At 38.2% G+C, this 27009-nt stretch overlaps 1 protein-coding gene across 12 annotated transcripts in view; it reads right to left on the bottom strand.

Moving 5' to 3' along the window:
* SGIP1 (SH3GL interacting endocytic adaptor 1) overlaps positions 1-27009 on the bottom strand; it is a 184429-nt gene that overhangs the window by 130266 nt on the left and 27154 nt on the right. For 11 of the 12 annotated variants that reach the window (XM_032494518.1, XM_032494519.1, XM_014564620.2 and 8 more), the window contains exon 2: positions 10684-10851. The exons of the other annotated variant lie outside the window; for it this stretch is intronic. In XM_032494518.1, coding sequence (XP_032350409.1) covers positions 10684-10783 — 100 coding nt within the window. In that variant the 5' untranslated portion in view covers positions 10784-10851. The remainder of the gene's footprint in view (positions 1-10683; positions 10852-27009) is intronic. 12 annotated transcript variants of the gene reach the window in all.

Genomic DNA, 27009 nt, shown 5'->3' with positions numbered 1-27009 from the left:
ACCAATGAAAATAGACGATTTCAAGTTTGCTGTAGGTGCATAATATTAAAATGTCTTCATCACCCCTAAAAATATTTAGCAAAATTTTTATTGCTCACTAATGCAGAAGCATTGCTGAGAGTAGACTTTCCTGTTGGGGCAGTTTGAAAAGGAGGACATCTAAGCTACAGAAATAGAATGTTTCCCTTATTTAAAAAAAAAAATCAGATATACAGAACACACACTTAAAGCCAATAATTCAGAAGAAAATGATTTTCTAATGTGTCTTCTAATTTTATAGAGATTTACTACAGGACTCTGTTAATCAAACTAGCAGATGTTGACAGAATCCAATTATTCTTAGGAACACACAAGGTGGATAATATTTATTTCTAATCTTCAAACAGGTTAGATTGCCCAAAAGGCCACCTATGCATTTGCTTAGGGCACCAAAAACAGGAAAAGAATTCTAAAGAATAACATTTTCCAAACAAATACAGAAAATTTTGCAATTTGCTAAACTTTCTTATTCTTGTTTGACTATATAACATCATTTCTTATTTTGAATTAGATGTGTTAGTGGAGGGGATGCCAACATTTATTTCACTACCTAGGGTTTCTCTTGAGATCTTAATCTAATCTCTGTCCCCAAGTAATTAAAAAACTCGATGGGGAGGTAAAATACACAGGAAGCAAAAGGAGAATACACAGCATTAAAGCATCACGTGGCAAACTATGTGCTTCTGTCTATAACACAATAGAAATTTTATGAGGCATTGGACAAGAGTTTTATAGATGAGCTAAGACTTAGACAAGGCCAGAAGGACTGGGTAGGACAGTCCTTGATATTCAGAAGGAGACCTGGGATTTTTATATCCAGAGAAAGTTTAAACAGCCCACAATTTCCAAGACTTCTAAAGATGATTCCATTAAAGAGGTCTTTACCTACCGACAATGTTTTAGGAATATGTTGTCAAACACCCTTGTTTGTTGAGTCTCCAGGCCTTAGGGCTACTACACATAAGAAACGCAGCATCAGGAGAGTGATTTTCGTGGGTGTTTGAATTGTCCCTACAGGGGTCCCTCAGAAGCTCAATAGCGGGGAGGCGTAAGTTCCCATCCCAAGCTCAAGAGCTCCTGCAAAAACCCATCTTTGTAAAATTCATGGGATAAAAAAGCCAGCAGTTTGAATTTGCTTTAAGGACTCCTAGTCCAATGTTTAGGGAATTTGTTATGTTTTGCTTTGGAAAAAAAAAAAAAAAGAAGAGAAACTAGGGTTAATGACACAGGACATTTTTGTGCCCAAATGATCTAAGAAAACAAAGTCTAAAATAGTCACGTCTTTGCTTCTTCAGCAAACACTAAATGAATTCATTCTGTTTCCTTCCAGTCATGGGAAACCCCTGAACCCTTCACCTTCTCTTTATCCTCAAGTTACCATGTAGGTACTAGGATTCTAATTGAAGAAAACTAATGAGGACATATTTAGATGCTAAATAATGCTAAATAGAACATGAGACGATTTCATATTAATTAAAGCAGGCCTGTGTTTTATTGCTGGGAAAAAATTAAGAAGATAAGGGTTCCGCTTCTGCTTCTTGTGTTAAGTAGAATCATTTTTTCTTTTTTTAAAAATCATATTTCTACCAATTTTACTCTTTTAAGTGCCAGAACCTAGAAGGCAGTATAATTCCTTTATTTTACAAACTGAAAGAACATTTAATAATAACAGTATCTTGGTTACTTTTGAGAAAATGTTCAGCTGTGAATCTATTGCTAATCGTCCTCAAAAAGTAAAACACAAATTAAACATGAAATCAAAAGGGAGGTAAGAATGAAGAATGAGGATGGGACATTGTGAAGGTTAACTGCACTTAGCACTTGCTAGATCACAGACCTAGACTGAAATGGAAAATACGGGAAGGAAGATCCACTGGAAACAGTGAAAAATTAACTCTCTTCAATTAATTCTTACTTCTTCTCTTTTATGGTAAAAATCAAATTATTACATTTTATTAGGCTGAATATATCTCTGCTCTGGATCACTTGGCCTCCTGCATATGAATAAATCTGTCCTGCATAGAACATGGAAACACCAATGCTCCACTTTCTCTTGAACAATGTAATGAAGTAGAGGAAGTTGTAACATTTTCATAGTTTGCAGGTGAAGACACTGAAGGAGAGAGAGGGCGAATGCCTTCAAAGAGGCTATGCAGTGAGTCAAGGGGAGCCCGGGGTATGAGCAACAGGACTTGCATATTATTTTACTATCCTACTTGAATGCTTTAAGGGACGCACGCACGCACGCACGCACGCACGCACGCACGCACACACGCACGCAGTGTTTCCATTTATCTTTAGTTGGTGATAATAAAAGATGATCTCCTAGCAATGATTTTCCTTCTCTCACGGGGATCACAGTGGTGCAGACAGGAGATAGCCATGTAAACAAACGTTTGTAGGATCATGTGACAAAGGAATATGCAGAAGAAAGACACCACTAATCTCTACTTGGTGGGAAACAGGAGGCCTTAAGAAAGGATGTAAAACAAAACGCAGCTGAGATAGCATAAACTTTCCTCTTTAGTTCACCTAAAGAAAGGGTATTTGGGCTCAAAAAATGACGCTTATATGTATTTCATCACAAACTGAGGAACTTGGATTTTCATTTGTTAACATAAAAATTAGGATCATCAATTTCTGCAAAGGTGAAACATAGCCTGTAAACAAATAGTCCCAATGGCTGGCAAACTTGAAGGCACGTCAGAACAAACTAAGGAGCTCATTCAGTGCAGTTACTGGGGCCCCACTCCCTGATACTCGGTCGAATGGGGTTAATCGGAATTTACAACAAGCACTTTAGGGACTTCCAGTGCCAGTAGTCTGTGGACCACACGCGGAGAATACTTCCAGCTGTTCTACTGCTTTCTAGAGCTGACAGCTCATGTCCTGCACAGATCTACCGTCAGGTCTCATCCGAACCACCTAGACCTTTCTGGCATACACTATAGCTGGGTATTCTACTTGCGAAACCACATATAATTTGAAATACTTACAGGCGTATCTGTCTCACCCTCTCCTTGATAAACATTTTTTAGGCAGGGTGGAAAATGCCATGTGTACTTCAGATATGTATGAATCGGTTGATATCAAACACACCAGAGACTTGATACATTAAAGAATTTTATAAATATGTGTAAAATAAAATCACTCCCTCATCTATCTTTTTTCATAAATCTGAATTTAAGTAAGGTGCACCTATAGGTTAATAGTTTTTTTTTTCCTAGCACAGTACAAGTGGTGGTCACTCTGTTAAGGTAAACGAAGACCTGAGGGTTTAAGAATGAGATGTGGGCGCTAACTTATTTTTACACACTCTTCAATTCTTCAAGGTGGATCATCTCTTTAGCTTATTTTAGGCAACAATAACTAATTCTTCCTGTGTCTTTGACTGGAAAGAGTTAACAGCTTTTCTACTGACATAAATTGGCAAAGCCCTTTATTTAAAAAAAAAAAAAAAACTCATGTTCAGTCTGTGAAGTGTGTTTTCCCCTCATTTAATCAAAAACTTAGCAGTAAATGCCGTTCCCCAGATCTCCCGGAGAACAATGACCCTCCATTCATATTTGTAGGCCTGGGACCTGACCCGTTTTCATACAAAGTATCCCTGTAAGGGACGCTGGACAGTAAAGTCCTTCTATCCTCACTTGCCAGCTCATCTGGCCACTTCCCCTGAGAAAAAATACCTCAGAGCAAAGCCATTCGTTTTCAAAGGCAACATTAAACAAATGGTGTTTTATATTATCTGTCCTGTTTCTTCTAGTCCACTTACTCTCATTCAGAATTTATGAGCCCTTTTCAAGTCAAGATGACCTTTTCCCAGACTTCTAGATAATTCACAACCTCCTTTACCTGCCCTAAGAGCACGGTGGAGGGGAAGGAACCTGGACTTGGGGAGACCTGGATTCCAGTCCGGCATCACCACTAACTAGGCGGCCCTTTCTCCCTTCTGGGAGGTGACAGACTCAGAATCCATCATCTTCCTCTCTGAGCTATACTTCTGTGCTTCTCTCTTCCTTTTTGTATAATTCTTCTCATGGCAAAGTCGCTGGTGACCTGGTCTCATTTCTAACAGACGCTGATTCATGAGGATGCTGCAGCCTTTCCAGATACACACTGGTTACCAGGTCACACGTCACCGGTGCAAAGCACTCCACGCACAGAATGAGAGGTGTCTCTCATCAGCTCACGCGGTCCCTCAGGTGGTGTGTGGGTAGCGGATGCTTTGTGAGGCAAATTGGATTACAGTACAAAAGGATTAGCCAAATTATAATCCACTTGCTTGTCTCTAAATTAATGTCCTGTGTCTTTCTTCATCTGCTGAAGTAAAATTTGGTAAAAGTCTCTGGTCTTCCTTTTTTAATGCTAAGTGTTACCTATGTCAGGACCAAACTTACACCTGATGCCGTGTTTTTACAAACAAGAGAATCAACCCTCAGACTTCAGGAGGGAACACAAAATGAAACACCACTAACTTGGAGTTTTCCAATAAAGAATGTGGAATAACTTGACTTGGGCTGAGCTGAGGATGTACCTGGGAAAGCATTTTAAACTTAAGAAAATGTCTGGACCCTAATATATGAACTACTTTTATAGAAATAAATGTTAATCATAAATAGTTTTTATGTATTCTTTGAGTCAAGACTGGCCGGACCTGCTAGGAAAGACCTTGTTGACAGTTATTATGTGCCATTGAAAGTAATAAAAACTATATTCTAGAATAATAACAATAACAATAGCTAAGAGTAAGATTTTCCTATTTACAAGGCACTATTTTAAGAGTTTTATGGATTATAGGTCATTAAATCCTCTCATTAATGTGATGAAGTAACGTATTATTATCTCCATTTATATACAAAGAACAGAGATGATAAGTACATTTCCAAGATACACAAATAGTAAGTGTTCAAGCTAGAATTTTAAAAATACACAGCATGAATGAGGTCCTGGATTCAATACCCAGGACCTCCATTAAAAAATAAATAAATGAATGAATAAACTTAATTACCTGCTCCCTCCAAATAAATGTTTCAAAAAATTTTAAAAAAATAAAGCTAAAAAATAAAATAAACAAACAATAAAAATACACAGCCTGACTCCAGAGTCTTGATCCTTAAACCAGTATACTACCCAGCCTTAAATGAACTGATTGGCAGTTGAAACAGATTGGATTTTGTTAGTTGAAAGTAGTAAAGTTTTGCCATTTACTCCCATGTCTAAGAGTATTTAGTACAGTGAGAAGGTCTTGAGTTTTTGCCCATTAATAAAATAAGTAATTGTGTCAAGAAGAAAGTTACAAAAAATATCTCCATTTTTTTCCCATACATTTTTTATTTTAAGCCCACGGTATGTGTGATGGCTTTTCTCCAGGTCATGGCTGGCAGATCAAAAGACATGTACCAAGCACCATACTGAGTGTTGAAGACAGTAACAGAAGAAATTCTTGCTGTATATGGAAAAATAGATGATGAACAAATAAATAATATATCTTGTATCAGGTGGAGAGAAGTCCCTGTACAAGAAAAAGCAGACGCAGGAGATGGGGAGTTTTGAGGTAGCGGCTGCTAGTTTATACGGTACGCCCAAGAGTGGCCTTTCTGGCTTGGTGCTATCTGAGCAAAGACCTCTAGGAAGTAAGCGAATATACCATGTGGTTATCAGGGATGAGGGTTCCAGGCAAAAGGAGAGCAAGTGCAAAGATCCTGAGGCAGGCACATGCTTGAAGATACAGGGAAGGGCAAGGACCTAACGTGGTGGAGAAGAGGAAGTTGGAGAGACGATGGGGCTCTAGGTTACATAGGGCCTTGTAGGCACTCTTGGAAGTCTGGCTCTTTTTCTGAGTGAGGTGGAAGGACATTCAAGGGTATTAAAGAGTTGTGACATGATCCATTTTAAAAGGATCACTCTCACTGTCATGTAGAGATTAGACAGAAATGGGGCTAGGATGAAACCTGAGAAGATAATTAGGAGGCTATTAAAATAAACCACCTGAATGCACACTGTGGCTTAGACCAGGGTGAAAGCTTTGGAGATGGTGAGGAGTGACTGTATTTGGGAAATATTTTGACGGTAGAGATAATAGGATATTTGGTTGATTGGATGTGGTGTGTGTGAGAAACGAAGGATTCAGGGATCACTCTAATTTTTTGGTGATAGCAACTATGAGAACAGGGTCAGAACCGACTAAGATGGGGAAGAGGAAGAATGGCCAGTTGTACTGGGGTGAGAGAGTTGTCCAAAAAGGGCTTTGTAGGAAGAAATAACACTTGAACCGAGTTTTGAACAGGTATTTTAACGTTAGGGGAGGATGTCCCAGGAGCGTGAACAGATGATTTTTATCTTCATCAGAATGGGCTCCGTGAGCCAAGGCAAAGGCAGATAAGAAAGTGAGAATGTGTGAGAACCGCAAGGAGTCTGGTAGGACTGGACAAGAAGGTGCGAGATGGGGGAGGTCAGCAGGGCCCAGTTAATGAAGAGCCTCTCATATGTGCACTTTATTCTACAGGTGCCTTGTGCCATGCACGAAATTTGAGAGCCATGGTCTAGCAGCATCGCTTGAAAGTTCTCATAGGAAGTCTGCCTTCTTCCTTAATCCCATTTGAATCTGTTTCTAATCCTATATATCTGCTCTGATCACCATATAGATCTTTTTCTGTTCTGTGAACTGGCTGTGTCTATACCTATTGGTTCACAAAAGCTTACAAAAGCCTCTGACATTGGGCAGCCCCATGTCCACCATCTGATGGCTACTATCTTCTACCTTAAAGGGCGTCCCCAGGGACACTGACATAAAGGGCTGGGCTAGTGAAAATGGGTGAAGCTAAGCGCCAGCAGCCTTGAGAAAGAGCATCTTGGGTACTGACAGTGGTGGGAAGACAGGGTAGTCATGGCCCCTCTTTAGTTTCTTAAACATAGAATGAAAATAAACAACTGGTAACAATGAACTTGGTTAACCCTATCATTAAACATGTACATGATTTTAGGAACCCCAAAATAAACAAAAGGGAAACCACACACACTGAAATACTTAAAGAGGAGGAGAAAAAAAGTTCTACTTTTTTTTCATTAGATTTTTATTTGAAAAACCCACATTGACTGACGTGTCTCTGGATCATCAGTGTTATTTCACCTGTAGACACACCCCACATTCTCTCTGCTTTCTGTGCTAGATTTTCCTTCACCGTGAACACACTCCTTGGACCCGTGAGTCTGTTGAGTGAAGGTCATGGGATATGCAATGTTTAAACATGCATGTGATCCAGATTTTGGGTTTCTTGGTAAGTCAGTTGATGTCTTGGTCTCAATAGCCATTAAAAAAATAGAATAAAAACAACTGCTTTACCAACCTTACGGAAAGACGGGGAGCACTTTACGAGATGCTTCACAAATGGTAAACTGCTTTAAACATGTAAATTCTCTATTTCGTAACATAAATAAAGTTTCTGAATATTTTTCCTTATGTCCAGTCTTCCTGGGAAGCCCTATAAACTCTTAGTGGGCAGGACCCAGTCTTTTTACCCTTGCGGTTATCATGTCCGTCGTTCATTAGCCCAATTTGGGAAGCTTTTTAAAGATACTTCTTCCCAGCACCTGACCATCCCAGATATCCTGACTCAGAATCTTCAGGGATGGGCTCAGGTCTAGAAGTTCTGTGTGACTTGGGCAACCAGCTGGATGGGGGAATCACTGTTACAGGACATTGGATATTCTCACCCTCCCCCTCCCCAGAAATGCCCAACATTGGTACATAGCAGAAGCTTAAACCTGATCATGCAGAAAGATTAAAATAAAATTATCTCTGCAAGACATAAGATCTTGAAAAATCATGCTCATTTATAAATGACAGTGTGATATTTTGGTTAAAGTACGTCTGAATAGGAGAAGAATTCCTAGAAATCAATCTTGAAGCTAACATTGATAATCTGGATCTTGAATCCTGACTTCATATAGGAAGAGTAAGTGCAAAACAAAGAAAAGAAGTTTCACGGTGTCATCCAGGTTTGACCCTGCTGCCACTGTGTCTTCCTAGTCCTCCTTTCTGTCTTTTTCTCTCTCGGCATTCAACATACATACACATACACACACACACACACACACACACACACACACACACACACACACACACACACACACACATGGGAGAGAGAGAATTGGATTTGTATCATTTTTTCTAGATTGCTAAGGAAATGAGCTTATCAGATTCAAATTATTAATCACTTGAGCACCTTCTATGTCCAAAGGCTGATTTTATGTAGAAAAACAATTTCCTGGAATCTCGCTTAGAGGAGAGAAATAAGATATGTACAACTGTCACTACAGCACAAATGAGTGAGGTTAACACCCACCAGTCAGAATAACCTCACGACCTCTCTCCTTTATATACATCACTTGCGACCAGTCCTCCCACGAGCTCAGAAGCAGAGGCCAGGGGCCATAAAGTTAACTAGTTAAGCATCAGGATTAGAGCAAATTCAAAGTAGAAAACAGTTATCAAACTAAGACACAAGTAGATTGATATAAATTGTTCAGGATCAGTCTATGAATGACAAACATTCTTTAAGGGGCTCCTTTACATGAGGAAGCCCTGGGCTACTTCATCGGATCAGCCAAGGTTACATACACGTGCAAGCTTCTGCTATAAGTATGTGCTCTGAGCTGAGAAAGAAAGGGGGTCCAGAGGAGAGACCAGGAAAGGCCTTTGTGGAGGAATTGATATTTGAAATGGAATTTAAAGGATGAAAAAAAAAAATCCTTTAGTGAGCAGAGATGGGAGGGAGGTAATCCCAGTGGCAGGTTGAGAGCTTTATCTGAGAGAAAACCTACCCTGCTAGTGGATAGCAGCTCAGGAGTTATTCAGGACACTTGAGTGTGTCCCAACACACTGGCAGTTGCCCTTCTCAAAAAATAAGACAGAGCTTTTTCAACTCTAACTGCTGCAGCTGCACACCAAGCACCAGGCACGACCCTGCTGACGCTGCATCCCCGAGCCGGCAGCTGGTCTGCCTGGGGAGGAGGTGGGAGGGGAAACAAGACAGTCACTCCCCTTGTCTGTTTTGTAATCCCTAGAGGAGAATTCCCAGACCCCAAACCTCAGATGCCACATGGTTACTGTGAAGGCACACTTTCAAGAATAGTCTGGCACACGGCCACTACCCATTCCCACCAACTCTGAGAAGAAGGACGAGAAAAAAGGAGGAGAGGAGAGGAAGGGGAGAAGAAATGAAACAAAACCACTAATAGTTGCAGAAAATTTAGACAGATTTTTAGAGCAAAGCTTGTGAAGACAGAAGTTAGTCTCAGAGATCTTGGGATGTGTATTAAAAGTTGGTGTAGTACCCCAGTGTTCATGGCAGGACTACATACAATAGTCCAGACATGGAAACAACCTAAATGTCCATCGACAGATGACTGGATAAAGAAGCTGTGGTATATTTACTCAACGGACTACTACTCAGCCATAAAAAAGAATGAAATAATGCTATTTGCAGCAACATGGGTTGACCTAAAGATTATCATTCTAAGTAAGCCAGAAAAAGAAAGAAAAATACCATATGATATCACTTATATGTAGAATCTAAAAATAGAAAAAAAGAGGACAGTAATGAACTCATCCACAGAACAGAAACAGACTCTCAGACATAGTAAACAATCTTACAGTTACCGAGAGAAAGCAGGTGGGAAGGGATAAATTTGGGAGTTTGAGATTTGCAAATGTTAGCCACTATACATAAAAATAGATTTAAAGAAAAACAAGTTTCTTCTGTATACACAGAGAACTCTATTCAATATCTTGTAATAACCTTTAATGAAAAAGAATATGAAAATGAATATATGTATGTATATGCATGACTGGGACATTGTGCTGCACACCAGAAATTGACACACTGTAACTGACTATACTTCAATAAAAAATAAATAAAATAAAACAAAATAAAATAAAATCAATAAATACTCCAGGCAAAACAAATTGTAAAATAAATTAAAATATAATGAAAGAAATAAAATTTTCTGACATACTACTAAGAAATAACTATTTAAAAAGTTGGTGCAGAATAAAAATAGCTATCAATTCCTTGAGTGTTTACCATGTCCATTGAGTTAACTCTCTTTACATCCTTACCACAACCCTATACCCTTACACTCCATTTTATAGATGAGAACACGCAAGATTGCAAAAGTAAGTATTTGCATAGACTCATAAAGCTTTTAAAAGTGGCTGAATTTCTTGGGGCAGAGTATAGCTCCGACATAAAGCGCGTGCTTAGCATGCATGAGGTCCTGGGTTTAAATAAATAAATTTAAATAAATTAAATAATTAAAAATAAACCCAATTGCCTCCCCCTCAAAATAAAAATATAGTGGCTGGATTTCAAAAAAGACCTAATCTAGTCTACTGACTCCAGAAACTCAGGCTCCTCACCCACATTAGAATGGAATTAACTATGTAGGTTCAACAGTGGGAAGCTACAATGGCTACAGTGATTTCAGTTTACCTAACAGAGAAACGTTTTCTCCTTCTTCCTCATCTCCAGTGATGCTGAATTGATACACACATACTCCACGAGCACCTCCTTTACAAAAAGAAAAATGCTAATGCTAATACAGTATCTCCTTCCTTGTTAACAACTTTAAATCAATAATTACCTTTATGACTCCAGGAGGACCCAGTCCCAGGTCCCATCTTCATACTGTTTCTGTCAGTTTTCATTTTTTTTATCTTTTGCTGCAATCTATAAATCAACATTGGCCCGTTCTGATGTCTGCACCTTTACTTCCAGCTTCAGTGCCCACATAGTCTTAGGAAGAAAAGTCCTGGAAATAAAATAAGTTGCACATTGCTCCCGGAATAAGGATAAAACTGCCACTGTCAGGGGAAGCCGGCTTCCATTTGGAGCATGCATAACAAACTCTGTCTCCAGTTGTCTTTCCAAGACCCCCAGATGACAGACAGGTAGTTTCCACTTCAGCTTTAAACACAACACATATTTTATTTACTTTGAAAATTGTCAGAATCCAACCAAAGATAGAAAATAAAGCCTTTGATATGGGTTTTACCACAGAGTCCATAGGCATCAGGCAAGAATAGTTCCATTTATACAGTGTTAGCAATGACGAGACATTAGAAATCAGACTGGCCCACTTTTCCATTTTCTGTTATTGAAAACTGAGGCCCAGAGGCCTGGCGTGACCTGCATGAGGACCCACACTGAGCCACGTGCAGAATGTCAACGCACATGGGTTTGAGAGAAGAGATATTTACTTGCATGGCTACTTGGGTCCAATTTGGAGGTTTTGGACTGTCATTTTAAGTGGCCCATTTCTACAACAACAGCAAGTAGAGAAAATGTGGGGGTGTGTCTGCAAGTAAATGTAAGGCCAACCAGATTTTAAGAATGAGAAAGCTGATCAAATGAAATGAGGTGTTTTAAATGCATATTATGGACTTGAAGGGGTTCAGAATGTGCCACCCAAAATATGTTGCTTTGGCATTATTGAGTATCTTGAGGTGAATGCACTTGAGAAGAGTCTCTGACCTCTCCCTTTCTACCTAAAAGCAGGTCATAAATTTTTTCATGAGTAAGGTGCGCTCCCTGAACCATGAAGAGAAAAACAGTCTTAGCACCAGAAACTGGGAGTTAACACCGCATTGGACCTGTACAAGCAAACCTACTAAAATAACCCTCATCTCACATTCGTTTCCCCCATCCGTTTCCTAGTCACTGTCCCACAATGTACTGCCCTTAGCCCAAGTCCCTTTGTCACATCCCCACAATTTACTGTTATTTACATAAAAAGGCTTACAAGCTTTGGGGCCTAACAGCTTTTTCGGGTCTTCAAATTCCTTCTGAAGACTCTTGTGTCCAAGCAAAAATATTAAGTAAATGTGTATACTTTTCTCCTGTTTATATGCCTAATATTACTTTAATGGTTAGGCCAGCCCCAGAACCTGAATGAGAAGGAAGTGTTCTGTCCTCTGCTGACTGTAGTTCAGACCACAGCCTGTCCTTCCATCTCTATCATTCTCATGGGAAATTCACACATGACCAAGTAAAAGCCCTTTCACCGTCCTCACAACACTACCCAAATCCTGGAAGACCCTTCACTCCTCACCCCATGAACCATGTATAGACACAAGCCTTCCAAGTAGAAGGTCAAAAGTACGCGTCATATGATCAGAACCAAGGAGAGGATGTAACTTCCACGTGTTCTGTGAGTGGCAACTCTATAACTTTTCTCTCAAAAGACAACTTTTGAAAAAAGCCCTATGGGGCTCTTAAAGGACATGTTTGTCCACATTTTGACAAACTATAAGGTTAAATCTATTTTAGAATGGAAAGACATTTAAAAATAAACAACTAGCACCAGTGGCTTCATGCAAGAAAAAATTTTAATACCCCAAAGATTGGAAGGATGAATCTCTAAAGAAATTTCTTGAACGAGGGCCGTTTGCAAACTTAAACACACACACACACAAAACATTGTTTTATTTTTGATCACTTCACTGCAGATTAGAAGCAGTCTACAGCCTGGTATTTGAAAACTATATCTGTAAGCAATGGGGAGCCACTGAATGTTCTAAGTGGGGAGTACCAAGAATAGATTTGTTAAAGAAAGATGTTGATGACAAAGACTATGAATTAAGGAGGGAAAGGACAGAGTGGTAACTCCATGTGCTGCATATGAAGCAAATTGTCCTCTCCTTCCACTTAAAGAATTAAAAACAATCTAATTGTTTTCATAGATGTATACTATATGTGCTTATTTAAAGACCCAGAATGTATATAATACAGAATTATATTAGGTGATGAGTAAAATATGGCAAAGAATTGGACATAAGCACAAATAAATTGGGAAGGTGGGGAAAGGGAGAGAGGGTGGAGAGAACTGGGAAGGGTGGGAACACGACAGCAGAGACAGCTAAGCCAGTTTCCTCTTCTTCTGGACTCAAGCTCAGGGACATTTCCAAGAATCCCTTGCAGTTAGATGTACTATGTGACACAGTGAAACCCGAGTAGAAGTCATACTGGGTCATCCCAAGCTGAGAGGGCAGAGAAATGCAAGTGCCTCTTTCCACTCCCTTTCCTCATCTGCCAGCTGCATACAGAGGACTCGGAGGACCTAGACACACAAGATGGAAAGAACCCAGGTCTCTGAATGGATGCATGGGAAACTCCTCGTCTAGCAGGAATAGGCTTTATGTGAATAAGGAGACAAATTTTTAGTGTAAAGCCACTGTAATATTTAAGTTTGTTCCATCAGCTTGCATTATCCTAAAAATAATGTATCCAATTCTCATGTTCTAAAGAAAAAGTAACCACTTTGTTGAGGTATAATTTATATACAGTAAGTTCACAATTCAATGATTTTTGGTATATTCTCAGGGTTGTGCAGTCATCACTGTCATCAAATTCCAGAGGATTTTAATCACTTCACAAAGAAACCCTATACCCATCAGCAGTCTTTTCCCCCATCTCCCCCTAACCCTCCCAGCCCTAGACAATCACTCATCTTTTTCCTGTCTCTATAGATTTGCCTATTCTAGACACTTCCTATACATGCAATCGTACAATACATGGGCTTTACGACTCCAGCACAATGTTTTCAGCACAATGCTTTCATCCATGTGACGTGTATCGGTACTTTACTCCTTTTTATCGCTGAATAACTTTCCTTTGTGTGGCTTTACCATACTGTACTCTTCCATTCATTGGCTGATGATTCATAACCAAGCTTTTCTTATCTTTGCTTTAGGATCTTTAAAATAGTCTACCACCCAGCTGAGGAGGGGGTTCATTTATCTAGAGGATGCACACACACATTCAAATCTTGTAGGCTACAACTATCAATATTTTACCAAAAAATGACTTATCTGACTTAAAATCATTCAGAAAACTTGAAACTCCTGTTAGGGTGATAACATACAAAGTCCCCCAAAGTGAAAGAAAACAAGAGGAAAGCGCATGGTTTCATACCTTGTAAGTCAAGAACTGTAAGGAGAAAATAATGCATTGCAACCAAACCATCTGGCAGCAGTCTCCGTGAGGGTACATCTTGGGGAGGAGCCCAAAGAACAAAACCAAATGTCAACACAAAGCAATTAAGTAGAAGTTAGGTATTGCTGGGTCAGGGAAAAAAAGTTCATTAAAGGAATCAAGTCTCCGTGTTTTTCTAAAGATAAATCCCAGCTAGTCTAAAAATCATTAAATCTTAATGACAGAGTCCATTTGTTGGGGTGTTTACCAATGAAATATTAACATATTTCTGTAGCCTGGAAGTTGAGAATTGTGATTGCCTTTCCACAGTAGAGAAGTTAAATTTCTGGGAAGACTTACAAGACAGGAGAAAGATACTGCAAGACAGAAAAATGCTGCTTCTGTATTCGCTCTCTTTAGGTCATCAGAAGGACATTCACAAAGAAAGAATTGACTCTGCAAGCATCGCATTCATTTGATAGACACATATCAAGCACTCCTTGTTCCTGGGCACTATGGTGATGCTGGGAATACAGAGATATAGAGACAATGGCTTAGTAATTACAGCAGAATGTAGTAAGATCTGTAAGAGAGTCATGGATGGGAAACTTGGAGAGAATGACTAATTCTGACTGAAGTCCTTGTCTCAAAGGAAAACATTGTGGATGGGCTTAGGGGATGAGTACATTTGCCATGTGAGAAGGAAAGCAAGGAGATTCTGGATAGTGGGAATGGGATCCCCAAAGATTCGGAGTCAAGAAAGGCCATGGTAGGTTTAGGAAAAAGGGGGTTATGCAAGGCAGAATTACAGGGAATGCAGCAGTAGGCTGAAAACTAGTTTGGGTTCAGTCTATAAAGGGACCTGTATGGCAAGCTCATGAATTTAGATTTTGTTCTTTAGCCAGCAGAGAATTAGCAGGGTTTTGTTGTTGTTGTTGTTTTGTTTTGTTTTGTTTTTGTTTTTGGTTTTTTTTTAAAGAGAGACTTACATGGTTGGATTATTTTTGGAATTTTACTATGAAAACATAGACACACACAATAGAATAATGTAAAAATTACCATATGCATGTCAACTACTCAACAATTGTCAAGAGTTTTCCACTTCTACTTTATTTTATTTAAACGAAGGATTTTAAAGCAAACTACCCACCTGGTTTCATTTTGCCCCTACATCTCTGCATATGGACATGCTCTTATTAAATTCCAATCCATTTTCACATCTAAATTAATAATATTGTTTTGGCATAACTTAATCATTTGTGGACTGAAATGTCTTTAATTATCTCATAAATATCTTTTTTATAGTAGGTTCGCTCAAATGAGGATCCCAATTAATTTCTCATGTTGCCCTAAGTTGCAATGGTTCTTAAAAATCTTGATTTCGAGCACTTCCTCTTCACCCCACCCTCTTTTACCCCCATACTATTGACTTACTGAAGAACCTGGTATAACGTTCTAGAGTATGTCCCATTTACCTGTTTGCTTTCTTGGTGTGTAATTTAATCTTTTCTGACACTTTTCCTGTTACCTATAACATAGTTTACTCCAAAAGGCTTAATTAGATTCAACCTCAATTTTTTTCCAAAGGCAAGAATACTTCATAGGAGGTACTGTATAATTTATATTGCATCCCACTGAGAGGCACTTAATATCTGGTTGTCCTGCTCACAGTGATTCTAACTAACAATGATGATCAGATTTGCTTCCAAGATAACTTTACTAGTACTACGTGGAAGACGGACACTGATGAAGCCACTTTGGTAGCAGGGAGATCAGGCATTACAACATTATAGGAGCAATGGAGTGGATGTGAGGCAGAACAGTAGATAAACAGAGAGAATGCCATATTCCAGAAATAATTCTGGAGTAGAATTATTGGAAGACGGAAATGTACTACAAATTTGCATGGGGGATTGAAATCAGGGCAGATGAGCAAGTGGTGAGGACAAAATTTGCTCCATGACAGCAAAGAACTGTGTGTATGCTCCCGCATACTAAACCTTTAAGGCTTGGCACTGTGCCTGGAACACAGCAGATATTTGATAAATATGTATTAAATCCATATATGAATGGACTGTTGGATGGACGGGTGGGTGAATAGCTGGATGGATGGAGCTCAGCTACTAAAATAAAAAATGAGTTGGTTGGCCACACTATTATTAGTAGCTAGGGAGACAATATGAAATGTCCTTCAAAATTAACTTGTGTTCAGAATTCTGTCTATTGATCACTAGTACCTGAAAAAATGCTTAACATAGTAAGGCATATTTCAAATTGTACAGCCTGGAGACGTAAAAAAAAGATCCAGATGAATCTAAATTCATTCCTTAGAATGCATATCTGGATTATAAAAATGTTGGAATGAAGCTTGTGACTTTTTTTGGCCCTACAGAAGTTTCAGGAAGTTTCAGGATATTCCTAGGATGATGATAATGTGAGAAATAGATATGCCCACCAGTTGGCATTTCACATGGTAAAGTCAAGAACATTACAAATAATAATAGATCAACAAAACCATAATCTAGTTCCTTGAAAAGATCAATAAAATCAATATGCCTCTAGCCAGACTAACCAAGAAAAAAAGAGAGATGACACAATTGCTAATGTTAAAAATAAAAGTGGGGACATTACTATAGATCCTACAGACATTAAAAGAATAATGAAGAAATATTATGCCTACAGATCTGATAACCTACATGCAATGTACCAATTCCTTGAAAGGCACAATCTATCAAAACTCACACAAAAATAAACAGAAAATCTCACAGACCTATATCTATTAAGGAATTTGAATCAATAAATTAATAGCCTTCCAAAAAACTGCAGGCTCAGATGGGTTCACCGGTGAATTCCACCAAATATTTAAGAAATAAATTGTATTAATCCTCTACAATTTCTTCCAGAAGAAAGAGACAGAGGGGACTACTTCCTAACTCTCTCTCTGAGACCAGAATTACCCTAATAACAAAACCAGACAAAAACTTTACATAGAAAGAAAGCTACAGACCAATATGTCTCATGGACATAGATGCAAAAATTATTAACAAAATATTAGCAAATTGAATCCCACAATATATATTAAGAATTTTATACCATGACCAAGTGAGATTTAGCCCAGGTATACAAGCCTGGTTCAACATTCAAAAATCAATTAATGGAATCATATTAACAGGCTAAAGAAGAAAAATCACATTATCCTATCAATAGATGCAGAAAAAAAAATTTGACAAAAGCCAGCACCCATTCATGATAAAACCCTCAGCAAACTAAGAATATAGAGGAAATTCCTCAACTTGATAAAGAACATCTACAAAACGCAATAGCTGATATCAGACTTACTGGTAAGAAACTGGAAACTTTCTCACTAAGATCAGAACCAAGACAAGGATGTCCTCTGTCAACCCTGCTTTTCAATATTGTCCTGGAAATCTTAGCTGATACAATAAGGGGAGAAAAAGAAATAAAAGGTCACAGATTGTGAAGAAAGAAATAAAACTGCCTTTGTTCACAGATGATATGATCATCTTTGTAGAAAGTCTGAAAGAATCAACAAAAATGTCCTGGAACTAATAAGTGATTACAGCAAGTTTGCAGAACGTGAGATTAATATACAAATATCAATCAGTTTCTTATATGCTAGAAGTGAAAACCTGGAAATAAGAGTATCATTTCCAAAATGAAATACTAAGGTATAAATCTAACAAACTAAGTACAAGAACTATCTGAGGGGAATTATGAACTCTTATAAAGATATCAAAGAATAACTAAATAGAAGGATATTCCATGTACATGAACAGGAAGACTCAATATTGTCAAGGTGTCAGTTCTTCCCAACTTGATCTGTAGATTGAATGCAATCTCCCAATCAAAATCCCAGCAGGTTATTTTGGGGATATCTACAAACTGATTCTAAAGTTTATATGGAGAGGCAAAAGACTTGGAATAGACAGATATTCAAGGGCAAGAACAAAATTGGAGGACTGACACTACCATTCTTCAAGACTTACTATAAAGTTACAATAATCAAGATAATATGGTATTGAAAAGAGATGGATAAGTAGAACAATGGAAGAGGATAGAGAGCCTGGAAATAAAACCATGTAAATGTAGTCAATTTTACAGCAGCAAAGGCAATACGATGGAGCAACAACTGTTTTTTCAACAAATGGTGTTGGAACTACTGGACATCCACATACCAAAAAATAAATCCAGACTTAGACCTTACACTCTTCAGTGAAAATGAATCATAGACTTAAATGTAAAACACAAAACTATAAAACTCCTAGAAGATAACACAGGAAATAAATCTAGGTGACTTTGGGTGTGGCAATGACTTTTTAAATGTAACACCACAGGCATGATCCACGAAAGAAATAGTTGATAAGCTGGAATTCATTAAAATTAAAAACCTCTGCCCTGCAAAAGACAATGTCAAAAGACTGAAAAGACAAGCCATAAATTATGATAAAACACTTGCAAAAGATACATCTAATAAAGGACTGCTATCCAAAATACACACACACAAAAAAAACCCTCATAAAACTCAACAATATGAAAATGAACAAGATGATTAAAAAATGGACCCAACACGAACAAACACCTCACCAAAGAAGATATATAGACAATAAACAGGCATATAAAAATATTTTTGGTATCATATGTCATTAGGAAATTGCAAATTAAAACAATAATGAGATACCACTATGCATGCATTAGAATAGCCAAAATCCAGAACACTGACAATGCTAAATGCTGACAAGGATGAGGAGCAACAGGAACTCTCATTCATTGCCGATGGGAATGCAAAATAGTGTAGCCACTTTGAAAGATAATTTGGCAGTTTCCTACAAAACTAAATATATTCATGGAATACTACTCAGCCATAAAAACTGACAACATAACACCATTTGCAGCAACATGGATGCTCCTGGAGAATGTCATTCTAAGTGAAGTAAGCCAGAAAGAGAAAGAAAAATACCATATGAGATCGCTCATATGCGGAATCTAAAACAAACAAAGAAAGAATCAAACAAACAAAGCATAAATACAAAACAGAAACAGACTCATAGACATAGAATACAAACTTGTGGTTGCCAAGGGATAGACGGGATTTCAAAATTGTAGAATAGATAAACAAGATTATACTGTATAGCACAGGGAAATATACACAAAATCTTATGGTAGCTCACAGAGAAAAAAATGTGACAATGAATATATATATATGTTCATGTATAACTGAAAAATTGTGCTGTACACTGGAATTTGACACAACATTGTGAAATGATTATAAATCAATAAAAAATGTTTAAAAAAAAAAACTAAGTATATTCTTACCACACTATCCAGCAAGCATACACGTTGATATTTAACCAAATGAAATGAAAGCTTATGTCCGTACAAAAACCTGAACATGAATGCTGATAGCAGCTTTATTCATAATCGCCAAAACTTGGAAGCAATCAAGATGTCCTTCAGTAGACGAATGGATAAATAAATTGTGGTATATTCAGACACTGTAATATTACTCATTGCTAAAACGAAATGAACTGTCAAGCCATGAAAAGACATGGAGGAATTTAAATGTGTGTTACTAAATGGAAGAAGCCAATCTGAAAATAAAGTTTACTAAACTTCCAGTTATTAGACGAATAAATTTGGCAACCTAATGTACAGCATGATTATTATAGTTAACAAAACTATATTTTATACATGAAAATTGCTAAGAGCATAGATCTTAAATGTTCTCATCACAAGAAGGAAGCTGTAATTATGTGATATCACAGAGGTGTTAACCAACCCTGCTGTTGTAGTCATTTCACAATATATTAGTCTACCAAATCATCATGTTGTACACTTTCAACTTACTCAGTGTTGTGAGTCAACTATATCTCCAAAACACTGGAAAAAAATAAAATTAATTAATTAAAAACTTAATAATATATAATGAAAACAACAAAAATAAAACTTGAGAGACTTAAAATAAGTCACCAAGGCAAAGCCTGGTGTTTAATGATGGTGGTAATTTCTCCTTTTCTTTCTTCAAACAACATCTTTTTCAGTCCCATAGCTTACTGTTGGCTTTCCCTACCCTCAGGTTCCGTGTTCCTGGATTAAGCAAACTGCAGAATCACGTAGGGCTGTATTTACACCCGGGATGTGGGGCCCATGGACATGGGAGGCCAACTATGAGACTTGAGTATCCATGGATTTTGGGATCTACAACAGGTCCTGGAATTAATTCCCCATAAATACCAAAGAACGACTGTATTATCTCTTCTGTTCTGAATGGTTAAAAATATCTGGTCGTATTCTTCTTAGTAAGATAAGAAAGTCCATATTATCATAGTCCTTCCTTACTACCGAATTGATAGCATCCATTGCCATTAACAGCTACCCTTCAATGGTTTAATAAGCAAAAGGCTCATATATGTTTCACTAATGCTTATTTTTAAAATCTTCCCTCTTCTTTTTTTTCTTAATTATGAAATCTGATTCAAACTGCTTTAGTGCAAATTGGGGATTTATCAGCTCACCTAAGTGAAACTTCAAGAATGACATTGCTTTCAGACATAGCCTGTCCCAGGGGCTTAACTACACTATCAGGGCACCATGACCTTCAACAATCACTTCTCTTTCCTCTGAGGGGACTTCCTTCTCAAGCTCCACCTTTTAGAAACTGTAGCTACACAGGCTCGTATCCTCTCAGATTTAATTTCAAGAGGACAGAGCAAGAACCACATTCCAGTAGCTCCCACATAATTCCCAGAATTCATTTCTGATTCAATCAATTTGGCTAGTTCGCCCGTCCCCGAGCCAAATCACTGTGGTTATTTCATTTTTATAAGCATCCTCATTTTGTGTTCTGACTGGCTAGATCTGTGTGCCACGTAGAGGAACTGTTAATTCCTAAAGGAAATTTTGGGTACCAGGAAAAGAGCAAATGTATTCTAGCAAGGCAAAAACCATAAAACATTGTCAACTTTGTGCTACGATTTCATAGTTATCCTGTTGTCGATGATATCATCCCCACCTCAGAAACGAGAAACAAACCCACTGGGTGGGGTGGGTGGGACCACAATGCAGGTCTCCCCTCTCTTGGCCCGGTGTCTTTCCACTGGACTAGACTGCCCTGCATACTAGGATAACTCTTCATTACTCCAAAAATGAATTTAAAAACTCTTCCCCCCAGAAAAAGTGCACGTTTTTCTTGCTGAATAGAATAAAAGATTTTGGAGGCGAATGCAAAAATTTCTTTTTCCAAAGTATCAATTGTTATCCCAAATGTCTCTGAAATCAAAATGATGGCTGGACTGAGAATTAGCTCCTGAGAAAGTTGCTGGCCCTAAGAGACAACAATTGCTCATTATTCACATTGATCTTAAAAAGACCCCAGGATTCAAACAGCAAAGTTGCAGGCAGAGAGTGCTGAGTGGGTTGCTTATCACCACAGCAGTCATCCTACTGCCTACCTAATGATAAGATTTACATAGTGTCTCGTTTACGTTCCAGCCTACTTTAACTGAGCGATGGATTTTCCGCAATAAAAGGAAGACGTTAAAATGAATCCATCTTTCACTCAGTGTACTGACTGGTCTGAGGTGAACCTCACTGAGGCCATAACAACTTAGAATAATAATAATAATATAATAACAATAACAACAACAACAAAATAATAATAATAATAATAATAATAAAATATTTAATAAAATGGACTAGCAAATGGATGAATACTTAGATTTCAGACTAGACTATTCTCCTGCTTCTTGCTTTCTCTCATAAGTACAACACAGTAGAACTAGAAACGTTTTTCCTGACAAACTAGACTGTAAATTCTACAAGGGCAAAGACCATGACTGTTGTACTCACCACTTGGCTCTGACACAGAGCCTAGCACAAGAGAGAGAAATACAGTGTGTTGAATAAATGAGTAGGCAAAAGATTTATTTAACTTTCTTAAAGGAGCAAGAGGACCTTTCCTGCTTTGGGATTCCACTGCAACACACTTGTTTCTAGAACTTTAAACCCAAATTTTGGAAAATCCTTCTCATGGTCACCCCCTGCCCTTCTTCAGAGCTCTCTTGTATTTTCCATCCATATCTCTCTGACTTGGGATTTATTTACTGTCTTGTCATTTTTATATATCTATACATGTATGATATATATGTTATTGTCCTCAGTTTAACTATAAGTTTCTAGATTCCAGATACCTAGGTTTATCCTTTTTATATCCCCTACAACCTAAAACTGCCTTCAAATACTCAAGTTTGAATTTCTACTTGTTTCTGATAACCTGACAGTTTTCAAAAAGACATACCCAAGAGAAATACAGTATGATGTTTAAAACAAAAAATTAATAAAAACCAAGCCACAGAAAATAAGAGTCCATGTAAATGGAAGGAATAAATTCTTACAGAGTTAATTAGATAATTACACTTGGCCAATAAATTTGGTTTCAAGTTTTCCAGCACAAAAACAGGAAGAGAGTCATCCAAATTATACATCAGATTACTATTCATTGGCAGAAACATTTCCCCCATGAAATTAAACCTAAGTAACAATTTATCAGGGATCTTTGCAGTAGAAAGTGAATGGGCAGTGGAGTGAGTGATCCTGGTTTTACATCCCATTTTCTGCCTCTTTCTTAACTGTGTGACTTTGGACAAAGCACTTTTTTTTCCATTTTTTAAAGTTGAGGTACAGTCAGTTTACAATATTGTGTCAAATTTCTGCTGTACAGCACAATTCTTCAGTCATACATGAATATACATATATTCATTTCCATATTGTTTTTCACTCCAAGCTACTACAAGATACTGAATATATTTTCCTGTGCTATACAGTGTAAACTTGTTTATCTGGGCAAAGCATTCAAACTCTCTAGAACTCAGTTTCTTCATTTGGAAAATGAGAACTTTGATAACGGTAAGTCCCACAGGGTTATTGCAAGGAGCGTTATTATTAAGCTGGTTACACACCAATAATAACAGTTAATACAACTGCACGCTTACTATACCAGGCACTGTGCCGAGGGCTCTAAGCGTAGTATCTCATTTCCCTCTCATTCCCTCCTTGTGAAGGAAGCAACTGAAGTAGTGGAATGAAATAACTGACTGAAGGTCCCACAGTGAGTTGACTGTGTGACTCTTCGCATTCACACAGTTAATTTCCTTTTCCTTTCATGGTCTGGTAAATATCTCCCACCGTCACCATTTTTACAAAAAGAATAACTGCAGCATGATTTCCTACGTGTATCATTTCCTCAGGACTACGAGGCATCCTGGGGCCATATTTGGACAAATGTAAAGAGAATGTGGCAGATGACAGAAATCTCAAGTCTCTCGAGAATTATACTAAATAAATTTCTGTGTGCCTTCTTTACATGTTTATGTGCATTAAGTTTAGATCAGTCAGGTCCAACCATAGCTTCCTCTGCCCCTACCTCACTGAATTTTCCCTGCTTATAGGAACATAGTAACATATTGCCTGTCCAGCCTCATTCCATCACTCTCTGCCTCCAAGGAGATCCTAGTTCCAGGTGAGGCAGAAGTCAAAAGAGCATTTACCACTTAAGTGAGTTCCAAGAGAGTCAATGGGCTGAGTTCAATTCCAGGCATGAAACTCATTAGCCATAAGACCTTGGGAAGGTTACTCTGAAATGTGAGTGTCTCTGTGGACAGAGTAAATAAGTTGGACACGCTTAGTACATTGTTACAGAATTGCTTCCTTAGGGACCTGTCTCAGGGACTGCTACTCCAGGGCCAGCAGGGGATTAAATTGTTCTCAACCCTTAACTTAAACCTGGGAAGCTCCAGTTTCTTGGTTTTTCTGTAATGGGTATTGACTTTAGTTTGGTTTTTAGACAAGATCGAGCGTGTTCAGGGTGATATGCCCATAGACTAGTTTGGTTTTTAAAAGGGCTTATGATCCATTGAACTAGATGATTGCTAACAGTCATAGTTTAACCATCTGGTTTAACAATCTCTGAACACACATCCATTCCTGGCTGTACCAACTGTTCTGGGTGGCACGTCTGTGTTACAATTTGCCACTAGTAGTAGGCACGGCAGGTTTCCTAAGAGAAGAGTTAGGAAGAGACTTTTTTCCTTTTTTTTTTTTTTTTTTTTCGCTAACTTCTAAAAAGAAGTAAACTATTTCAGATGATACTCCTTCTCTGAAACTAGCAAATAGATGGCCACAGGAAGACATTGGTTGCAAGTGAGACCAGATGAACTGGGAAGTTATTTACTGCTTTCAGCAAATTAGCTAGAGGGGGAAAAAAAAAAAAAAAGGAACGCTGTCTCCCCCGTAGCACTGCGGAGAGGAAGTAAACAAAACATTCCACCCAATGTGATTCAGAATTTCCCAGATGCTAAGCCAGTTGGCCCACTGGAGAGTTCTAAATCGCTAGGACCTTCCCAAAGCATCCTCAAAGCACAGAAGAAACACAAAGTCTCTTATGAAAGGGGCAGGCATGGAGGGGACTGCCACGGGCTCCCACTCAGGAGATCTGGTCCTCATTGTCTTTCCTCTGCCTCTCCTTGTCTGGAATTGGGCAAGTCACCTTATTCTCTGGTCTCGGTTTCCAAGTCTGTTAAAGGAAGATTCCGGACTACATCTGTGTTACTAAAGTCCCTTCTTGCTACAACATAGTGTGTTCTTCCAAATAACCCAGGAGTCAGCCAAATGGACAGCCCTGCATCGCCTGGCCTATGTAACACTTCTCAACATTGAAGCAGAAATGCTTCAAGTCCCAACGCTGCAGATAAGGAGACACCCACTGACCTCTCCTCGGTGCCTTCAAGGTTTCCTGGGTGGGTTATAGCCCTCTTAGGCATATCTTGTTCAGATGATCTATTTGCACTGAATTTTTGGTGTTGAGTTTTTCCTTTTAGAACTGATTTTTATCTTATTTGTACTTCATGCTGATATTTCAGGACAATGCCTCCCATCCCCCTCCAATTTCCTCTAAATATCACATATTTAAGAGTAGTGGGTAATAAACTTTAACAACAACAACAACAACAACAAATAGGGAACAACAAAGGAAGGTTACATTATAGTAAAGTAGGTTACTTCAAACTAAACTTTAAGTATTTCTGTTCTTAAAATTGCAGGTCATTGTTATCACACAGACCCTTCCTTCTGCCAAATTTCTCCATCACCCCTCAGCCCCTCGCTGTGTCGCAGATCATCCCTCACGCCTAGCTTTTCCAAGTTCTCTCCTGCCTAATTCCTGGATGTTTGACATTTTTTCCCACTTCATTTTTGTTTAATTTTTCACTGTACAGTGGATTTACAATGTTAGTTTCACATATACAGCAAAGTGATTCAGTTAAATATATACATATATACATATATTTTATTTTCAGATTCTTTTCCATTATATGTTATTTCAAAAAATTGAATATAGATCCCTGTGCTATATAGTAGGTCCTTGTTGTTTATCTATTTTATATATAGTAATATGTGTCTGTTAATCCCCAACCCCTGATTTATTCCTCCCCACCCTTTCCCTTTTGGTAACCAGAGTTTGTTTTCTATGTCTGTGAGTCTGGTTTTGGTTTGTAAATAGAACGTGTATCATGTTTTTTAGATTCCACATATAAGTGATATCATATGATGTTTGTCTTTCTGCCTCTGATTTACTTCACTTAATATGATAATCTCTGGGTCCAACTTCATTTTATAAAGCAATTCAAGTCTCTCTTTTTCTAGCCATGCTTCTTGGCCATGCCCTGGGGCTAATGTTCCACATCTAAAAAGCACCAAAGTATTTTTTCTAATTGATTTCTCTGTGCAGTTTCCTATCTCAGTTTTCTCATCTGTAAAATGGGCGAAAATCTTATTTCTTTCTGCGAGTTATTGTGAGGCTTCTGAGAGATACCTGCTTGGTGCCCCAAACAGTGCTTGGTACCCACGCAGAGTAAGTGTGCAATTAATGTTAGCTATTGTTAGCTGTTGCTATTTGCAATACTACATAATCTTCCAGGACTGTTTTGAGGCTTAGTGATAAAGTGTAACACCCAGCCTGCCTCATGGAAGGCAAAGAAAAACATGTGAATGTGTGGATACTGACAGAGGGCTCAATCAAGGCCAAGACCTCTTCTATTTCTGCATATTTAATATTCACAACAACCAAGAGAGATGGGTGCTATTCTTATCCTCACTTCACAGATAAGGAAATTGAAGCAGAACGAGGCTAAGTAACTTGCCTAAACTAAGGTCACACAGCTAGTTAGCGGCATAACTAAAATTTAAATTCAGGTACCTGGACTTCAGAGTCTGTGTTTTACCCACTGTGTTGCCCTGACTTTTCTTTTTTTTTTAAGTAGCATTCATAAATAAATGAGGACAGAAGGGTCATTTAATGCATTCTCTAACTATAGTAATCTGTACCAAGGAATGAAGTCTTTTAAATTATTTTTATAAGTCGCTTTTGGCAGTTCACAAGGTCTTCCAGGAATGTTGTCAAGTAGTCTGGTTGTTTTTTTTTTCATTGTCTACTGTAAAATGCATCTAGTGTCTCAACAGAAGAACCCTACAGCCCAATGCTGTCAAAAGTCATGAGATTTCACCCACTGGATCGGAAAAGTGTTAGATTAAAGAGTGTCCTCTGTTTGTTTAGGTATATGAGCTACAAAGATGACCTTATTCTTGAAACTCACGAGCCTGAAAAACATTTAATATTTCAATCAAATAAAGCCAACAACAATATCAATCTGGTACTTCTTTCACAGTCACACAGTTGTTTTTGTCCTGCATTGTAATTAAGCATCAATGATCAGCGGCCAGTTAAAATTATTTCCTAAAAATCAAACCAATGATTTTAGAGCTTAGCTTCAGGGATGGCTAATCCAGTGAAAGAAAAGTCAGGGTTTGGGCTTCCAGGCTTCCTTGCTGCAGACCTGTGATGAGATGGTCTATTGCCCCTCTTGAAATGAAGGCCTTTTGTTGTGAAGCATGTGTGAGTAAAGACTTGATTGGTGGCCAACCCAGT

This window comes from Camelus ferus, chromosome 13, assembly GCF_009834535.1.
Source record: "Camelus ferus isolate YT-003-E chromosome 13, BCGSAC_Cfer_1.0, whole genome shotgun sequence".
NCBI lineage: Eukaryota > Metazoa > Chordata > Mammalia > Artiodactyla > Camelidae > Camelus > Camelus ferus.
The sequence above is the reverse complement of the archived record's forward strand: the minus strand, read 5'-3'. Positions and strand labels throughout refer to the sequence as shown.